The following is a 9,020-nucleotide window of genomic DNA, read 5'->3' on the forward strand; positions in this document are numbered from 1 at the left end:
GTTTTTTTCATTAACTCAATGCCAATTATTAAAATTTATCTATTTATCCATCTATACTTTATATAAAATATTAGCTTAAAAAATTATGTAATTGAGTTCAGTTTTTCAAGAAATTTTAATATATTGCCACATACACTTGGAAATATGTTGATTGATTTTAATTATTTTATATGAAATTAATTCATTTTTAATTATTTTATTCAGATTTTAAAATATATTAAAATCCTTTTGTTTTTTTCTCAAACCATCATTCACCATTTACGTCACCAAATACTATACACATTATCATTCAAACCTCATTATCCAAAAACCCCAAGCCTTCAAAATAACAAAATTTTTATATAATTTTCTAAAACCTTATGATAGTTTTAATATCTTTAATAACATTCTTTTAACTTGTGACATTTTATAATATTTTATAATTCTTTATTTTTCACAATATATTAATAAAAATTATAACATTTAATAAATTTAATAATTTCTGTAACATTTTAATATTTTTCATACTTATTAATAGTATTTTATAATATTTCTGTTTTCTTTCTTCTTCTTTTTAAAATTTTTGTAAAAATATTTTTAATAATTTCATATTATTTTCTATATTTAAATTTATTTATAACATATTAATAATTTTTAGGCTTAAATTATTTAAAATCAATGAAGCTCTCCACCTCCAAGTCAACATTTTGTTCACATCGAACATCATGCTAGTCATCACGTCATCACATTTATTGTTGTTTACATGGACTCTTTGCTTGAGTGTAGTAATACAAATTCAATTAAAAAATAATTTTTCCTATGAATCTGTACTTAATACAATATGAGTATTTGTCATATAATATAATTTTTAAATAAAATATCTTTAAAAACTATTATTTATTTAAATTATATACAACTTTCACATTATCCGTTTTCTACTATCATTCTTTTAAAAACTAAATTTTCTTTCACCGGTATAATAGATGGGTTAATATTTGTTTAATGACTTTTTAGTGGGGTGAAAAGAATGATTTTATTACATTTATTATATATTTTATTTTGAATTGATAATATATTTTTTCATTATGGTCAAATTTATTAACTTGAAACGCCTATGGTTGTTTGCAAATTAATATGGTTTTCCATTACATGATTTATATATATTCATTAGTTGAGGTTGAAGGTAACAAATAATAATTATATATATATATATATATATTTATAAACCACTAACCCAATAATAATTAAATTCATTATACAAAACTTAAAACAACCCAAAATATAAAATTTTAAAATTATATTTAATAAAATAAAATATTTATTTGTTTTTTAATATAATAAAATATTTTTTAATGTGTTAAAATTTTTTATGTTAATCATTTTAGTACATTTGGTGTATTATATTAAAAAATATTTTAAATAAAAATTAATCTAAAAATATCAAATATGGACGAGGCGGGTCGAGTCCAAATTCATCTTTTAAATTAAGTCAAACTTAAATAAAAGAATGAATTCATTTTTCAATTAAACTCAAACTTAAAAATTAATGTAAGTAACTTGTATAACAAAATTTATGGTACATTCTATATCTGAAATTTGGAAGAAGCAACAAAATTTATTATCTATTTTCAAAGTGGGCTATTATTTGGTATACTAAAAAAAATAAAATTCTCATAAATAGCATCAGAATCATTTACACATATTTTAAAACAATTTCCTTATGTCAACAACCAAAACAATAAAAATAAAAATAAATAAAAGAGAGAGTGGTGGCACTATTAGGGAGTTGGTCGGGTTGGACTTGGTCGCTGTACATTTTATACACAAACACGTGTAAATATGTAATAATCTCGTGCAAATCATGAAACTCAATCCCTATTTGTATTCCAGACATACTTTATATATGTAAATATTCACATTGAATTTAAAAACACTTGCATTTTAATATAAATACAATAAAATATAAAAATAATAACAAACGTCGAGATATGGTGTGACAGTTACTCATCTCATTCCTTTATTATGTGATTGGAGATTTGATTTTCGCTCATGAGAATGAAGCATATTTCATAACCACTTAATCATTTACCTTTTCAAAGAGTACTCGTAAAAAAAAATGAAATAATATTTTATTTGCTATCAGTGTATAAGTTTCATGCACCATCAATGAACAGTAACATGATAAATCACTATTAAATTAAACAAAAATAAAAGGCTTGTAAATAAATACTAATAATTTTATTTAAACATAATTAAATATTAAATGTAACTATTATAAATAAATATTAACACCTCTTGGATTTTGAATTTAAAAGTTTAAGGTGTCAAAGTTTAAAATTCAAAATTTTAACATTTATTTATAATTAATTATTATTTTATTACGTTTATATTCTTCCAATAAATATAGTAAACTTAAATATGATTAATAAAGCTAATTAAAACTTATTTTAATTATTTAAAATTTGTGAGTTCGAACGTGTTTGAACCTATAATATTTTTCACTTAAGAAATTAAGGTTATAGATAATTTAGATATTATATTAAAATATGACCAATAAAACATGTTTATTTCTATTCTATATTTTAACAAACAAAACAAATATCTGCTGTTACCTATTATAAAATTAAATTTGTTATCACTTTGTGCAATCACTTACAGCACGTTTGGTTCACTGTATTAGAATAGAGGCGTAATAGCAAATTAATTGTTTGGTTGAATGTAATGGAATAGAGGCGTAATAGTATTCTTGTGTTTGGTTGAATAGAATGGAGGTGTAATAGCATAAGGAAAAAAACTAAAATGACTAAAATACCCTTAGCAGAAATTTGTTTAGATAAATGATTATTGTTATTGTTATTAAATTTTAATAAGATTATTAATATCAGTAATAAATAATTTAATCATATTTTAACATAATTATTATTAAATATATTTTAATTAAAATATATAATTTAATAAAATTCTTAATAATCAATATTCTTATATGAATTTACTCAAATCATAATATATGATACTATAAAATATAATTTAAGATAATTATTATTAAATATATTTTAATTAAAATATATGATTTAATAAAATTCTTAATAATCAATATTCTTATATGAATTTACTAAAATCATAATATATGATAGTATAAAATATAATTTGAAATAATTATTATTAAATATATTTTAATTAAAATATATGATTTAATAAAATTTAAAATAATTATTAGTAATAATTTTCTTAAATGAATTTGTATAATTTAATATAATTATTATTGAATATAATTTAATAATGATATATAATTTCTTAAAATTCTTGATAATAATTTTTCTTATATGAATTTATATAATTTAAAATAATTAATATTATATATAATTTAATAATGATATATAATTTCATAAAATTCTTGATAATAAATTTTCTTATATGAATTTATATAATTTAAACTAATTAATATTAAATATAATTTAATAATGATATATAATTTCATAAAATTCTTGATAATAAATTTTCTTATATGAATTTATATAATTTAAAATAATTAATATTAAATATAATTTAATAATGATATATAATTTCATAAAATTCTTAATAATAAATATTCTTATATGAATTTACTAAAATCATAATATAACTTGAGAATTATATTCTGCATAAACATAATTAACTTATATTAAGAAAAGGTTGGATGAAAATAAAATTCTATATCATAATCCATATGTTATATAGTTTTACAACATCAAAAAGTTTGAACATTGATTTTTAATGGTCAGAAAGAAATCTTCTGACCCATTCCAATCGCGCAGCAGAAGGTAAACTAAAGAAAACGAGCATTTGAGTTGGATGATCTGGAATTTTACTCAAAGCTCGATACCGCTCATCGTCGGTTAAACCTTCAATTTCCCATAAGGTTGAATATAAATTTGTAGCTTTCTCTTGGATGATCTGGAATTCTTCTGACTTCTGCTGAACTACCACATCGGAGGCAATACTCCTACTGATTTGATCGCCAATGGCCCGCATGTTTTCGGCCAATAAAGTGGCAGCCTCATTAAATGAAGAAGACATATTATCACGAGCATCAGATTTCTTCTTTTTCTTGTTTGAAGATGAGGAACCCCCTTGGTCTCTATCTCCTCGCGGCTCCGTAGTAGAAACATCCATGTCATCCAAAGAGACGTCAGCTTCGCAGTCATAGAATGAGTTTCTCTCTTCATTCATATCTGTAGTAAGTACATCCTCAGCATTTATTTCTTCAAGAACATCAGCAGCTGTTTGAGCATCTTTCCCAGTCGCTCGATCTCTTGCATATATGGCAGTAAGCTGGTCGTAGTAAGGGAAAGTACGATGTCTGAATTGAGCGGCTTCTTTGTGACTCTAAAAAAAATGAGGAAATCATATTAGTTATAAGTTTGGTAAAAATAAAATAATAAAGACTTGAAATACATTTTACCTTTAAATAGGAGTCCCAAACCGCATCTTCAGCAACAACGAGCTGCCTATGCTCGTCCCAACCAAAACCGCTATTGTTTTGGCCATTAAGCATGTCATAGACGATTGACCACTCCCTTTTTAGTAACCTAATCCTCGATTCAATATTAGGTTTCGCCTTCAACATTGCTTTTGGTAAAGCCTTTTCTAGCATTTTTTCCAACTCGTTTAAATAACCGGCTTTGAACCCGGTATCAGCATTAAATGTTCCAACATTGTGCAAGTCCACCATGCAGGAAACCAATGCTGCATCTTCTTCTGGAACCCATTTTCTTTTGGTTCCTCAAGAAGCTTGAGAAGAAGCATTTGATTGTGGAACACCTGACATAATTATCTTAAGAAAAAAAACAAATTATATTAATTACTATTTTTAATATCATGAATCAAAAGGTGAACACTTTATAAAATTATAATTAAGTTCAATATCATGAATCAAAAGCTCAATATATAAAATAAAACAAATAAAATAAAGAATGATGATTTGGTTTAATAATGAAATTGAAGTTTTAAAACTTTTATAACATTTTAAATTTAAATTTCATTTTGTATAAATATATATAACCGTTTTTGTAAATTTAATCTCATTTACATCTACAAATAATTATTAAAATGTAGTATTGTATTTGCAATTATGATTGTGAAAGAAACAATAATTACACTTTTTGATAGTTAAAATTAGTTAATTATAGTTAATTATAATTAATTATTAAAATGTAGTATTGTATTTGCAATTATAGTTAAAATTGTTAATGTGATATTTTGAAATTAAAAAAATTCACTTCATAATTATATAAAAATAATATTATAATGAATTGAATTAAACAAAAAAATTTTAATATTATTATCAAGTTTAAAAATTAACGTTAGCATTTTAATCGGTTAAAGTATCTAGGCTAATATTGGTGTACCAAATTATATTAAAATTAAAATATAAAGATTTAATCTTAAATTTGAACATTATGTAAGCATCGAAATTGAAATTTGATTGTTTTACATAATTTAAAAATAGAGAGCTTATTAATATATAAAATCCTTGTAAAATAATTCAATAATTATTTGAGTCTTTAATAGAAAACAACATAATTAACCCTTAATTGAATATAAATAATACCTCAAGTAACTCGTTTACAGCATTTGATTTCAAAATCTAAATCATAACAAAACTATATCCTACTATACTTGCAATTAATAATCCCCAAAACAAGCAGGAACCAGAACAAATCAAGAACAATATCAAAACAAATGCAACAATTTCCAGTTTCATCTTCTACTCATTAACAACAAGAAGCAATTCATTCAAAATTGTGCTTTAAAATTGTAGTGCACTCAGCTTCATAAAGGAAAAAAAAGAAAAGGGAAAATCTTGAAAATAATACCTTTTCCTTTCTAATAAGCTTGCAACCTTCAACAGGATCAAGACCAGGAGGCAGATTTCCACTTGGGATTGGCTCTATCTGCAGAATAGAAAAGAGGAAGATGATGCAAATATTGACAAGAAAAAATGTCAGCTGCATTTGAAAAAGAGGAGACATCGAAGGAGATCTAAACAGGTTTTATGGTCAATTATATTTTGTTTTTATTCTTTTGCTGCCCTAGATTAGTTCATGTGTCTATATGGGGACACCTTGTCATTGACTTAAAGTAACAAAACTCTCATGCGCTAAGGCTGAAGATTGATGAAATTTAAGATCTCTTTGATATGGTATTTAATTAGTTTAACATTAAATGAAATAGACTTGATAGGATTTGCTTTTTGTTCAAACCTCTTTAATATTAAACGTGCCTATCCATAGCTTGATTCATTTTGCAGCCAAAGCCAAGCTATCATTCAATTAGAGAGCTCTATGGGAGAAAAAAAATAAAAAAACTTAAAGAATGCAATATTTTAACACAAATCCTCATGAGCATATACCCAAAGGTTACTCTAAGAATCGCTTCCTCTCTGTCCTCATAAGTCGACTTCAAAACATATGTCAAATTATAATTGAATTTTTAACATAATGCATCCTACTCCATGATTTCTTCACCTATGTCTAGAGGAATGCCAAAGGAAAAATAACCAAGTGGATGCCATAATGATTATTTTCATGTTTAGAAGAACAATTTTCATCACTAGCAGGTCCAATCCTTTTCTATTCAGGGATGAAGAAGAGAGAGCAATGGCAATAATAAGACTTGCTATTCAGTAATCACATCAATAAAAACAATATTTGCTTCATTTTTTTAATAATTATGTTCATCATTGTTGAAACTTAAATATAATGGTTGGACCATTTCCTATATGCTTAAGCTTTTAGGACTATCATCACCTTATTTAACATGGTATTAGACCCAAGGCGTGATCTATTCTTCCTGCCTAACCCCATGTGGGGTCAACCACCCCTTGTGAGGTTGTCCAGGTATAGGCCCTTGTTGAGAAACACATAAAGGGGAGTGTTATTTGGTATTATATCACATCTAATAAATCTCGTGTTTCTTGTGACCTTATATCCAAGTTGAGCCCCTCACTTATTGGCAATTGGTTTTAGGTTAGATGCTTAACAATCACACAAGAAACTTTCCTTTTTCTTTTATTTCTTCAATTCAAGAGCAGGAGAGGACCATGGTCATATTAATACTTGCCTTTGGAAATCATATTTTTAAATGACAACAGAAGCAGCAACAAAACTACTCAAATAATAAGGCACTTTACCTTACGTTAAGGCCCTAGATTTAAATTATACTTAAAAGATAAAAGATATTAGCATAAACCATGCACATGGTGACAAATGGAAATAATTTAGCATAAAAGAAGAAAGCTTCTTTGCATATTCATCTATGCTAGTTGATCAAATGGAAATAATTTAGCATGTTAGAGGACCTAACATTCTTTAGGGCCTAATATGAAACTTAAATGATATATGACTATGCATGCCAGGACTTTTAACATTCTTTCTCCTTTTATGTTACTAAAACCTTGTCCCTCAGAGAATTTTGCTCTTTTGATCAGGTGACGGAAAGCAAATGAGATCAGTCCCAGCCTTTAGAAGAAAATTCTAACTCAATTTCAAACAATGGAATGCACTAATTTCTCGTCCCGCTGTTGTTTTCCTCTTTCTTATTATTTAACTAATGAAAGCAACAAGCAATAGAGTTTTATTCATGCAAAAAAATTCTTGTCTTCAACTGAAATTATATCATTCAGTTTTCAAAGAATCCAAAGTAGGGTCTGATTTTTTCTGGTAGAAATTATGTCTATACAAGCAAATATTTTTATGACCAAAACATTAAAACCATCGGATACTCTGTATTAAACAAACAACTTCTTTTGTGTTTTGCAGTGTTATTTACAATACAAAACTATCGTACATGCTTATACTTGATATGATAAAGGCAAACCCAGTTCAGTCTATCACAAATCAAACACCTAGAAACCAACCAAAATAAGAAATTCACAACAGTATCATACTGTACCAAAATCAACAGCAGCACAATGAAAGCAGCCACAATCCAAGGCAAAGATAGACAAAGAAATGAAAAGTTCAAGATTCATACCTCAAAATCAGTCTCCAATGAAGCAGTGGATTTCAAAAACCACAACAAATGATAGGGAAAAAATGGAAAAAGAGACCGAGAGAGAGAATCGGTAAAGAAATGGGAGGAGAAATCAACGAGGACAGAAAAAGGAGAGGGTGGAGGTCGATTTGGGAGGGAGGGTAAAACAAAGACTGATTTGGGAAGGGAATAGAAAAGCAGAGAATTTGGGGAATAGGTCGGTAATGTAATAGGCGCATAATACCGATTAAAGCGAACCAAACACCGGAATAGGTCGGTAATGTAATAGGCGCGTAATCGGGGCATAATGGAATACCTATTACACTGAACCAAACACGCTGTTAGTGCGTAACTCATAATAAAATCAACATATACGAATTCAGACATGCTTTCCGATTTCAACAAACATATTTCATACAAGTAAAGAGAATTATAGCATAACAAATGCAGATATACAATCCTACCCTTATCTACTACACACCATATAGGATATTAAATATCCATCCAATCGTACACACCGCTTAGTGATTGTATGTCACTTTTCAGAATGTTTGCAGTTTAGCTGCCAGATCATTAGGCGATAATTAGCTTGAACAGATATGTATATGTGGCTGAGCCACCAGATACAACAGATTGATTAAACAACCTATACTTCTTCCATAACCATATATCCCATCCCAGATGCACATGTAGAAATGATACGATCTCGGTTTAGTAGTTGAGCCCGAGTCGTTTAGTTCCCGATCGTAAACGAAGAAGTAGATTAGACGAGAAGAAGTTAGAAAATATTTGTGTTCAAAGAAGTAAGATAAGTTCGTGCAAAGTTGGATGTGGATTTGGTTTAAGTCGAAATGGTATGAATAGAATGGACGAGTTCGGTTTAGGATAATTAAGAAATGGTCTTTGGTTTTGGGTACGTTTTGGTATTTGGGAATTGGTATGAAACGGTAAGGGATTTGAAACGAAATGGTAATGGATTTGGTACGAAAATGGAAATGTTTCAAAAAGGCCAAGAGTGAACCAACACT

The 9,020-nt window shown here is 26.9% G+C and overlaps 1 protein-coding gene across 1 annotated transcript; it reads right to left on the reverse strand.

Annotated features, from left to right (window-relative positions):
• Positions 1-3,854: 3,854 nt before the first annotated feature.
• LOC128039975 (uncharacterized protein At2g29880-like) lies at positions 3,855-4,754 on the reverse strand. Its single transcript, XM_052628925.1, has 3 exons — positions 4,421-4,754; positions 4,204-4,344; positions 3,855-3,860 (listed from the first exon to the last, which is right to left on the reverse strand). Exons 1-3 carry the CDS (start codon positions 4,688-4,690, stop codon positions 3,855-3,857), a joined length of 417 nt encoding a protein of 138 aa, XP_052484885.1. The 5' UTR covers positions 4,691-4,754.
• Between the last annotated feature and the right edge of the window lie 4,266 nt (positions 4,755-9,020).

This window comes from Gossypium raimondii, chromosome 3, assembly GCF_025698545.1.
Source record: "Gossypium raimondii isolate GPD5lz chromosome 3, ASM2569854v1, whole genome shotgun sequence".
NCBI lineage: Eukaryota > Viridiplantae > Streptophyta > Magnoliopsida > Malvales > Malvaceae > Gossypium > Gossypium raimondii.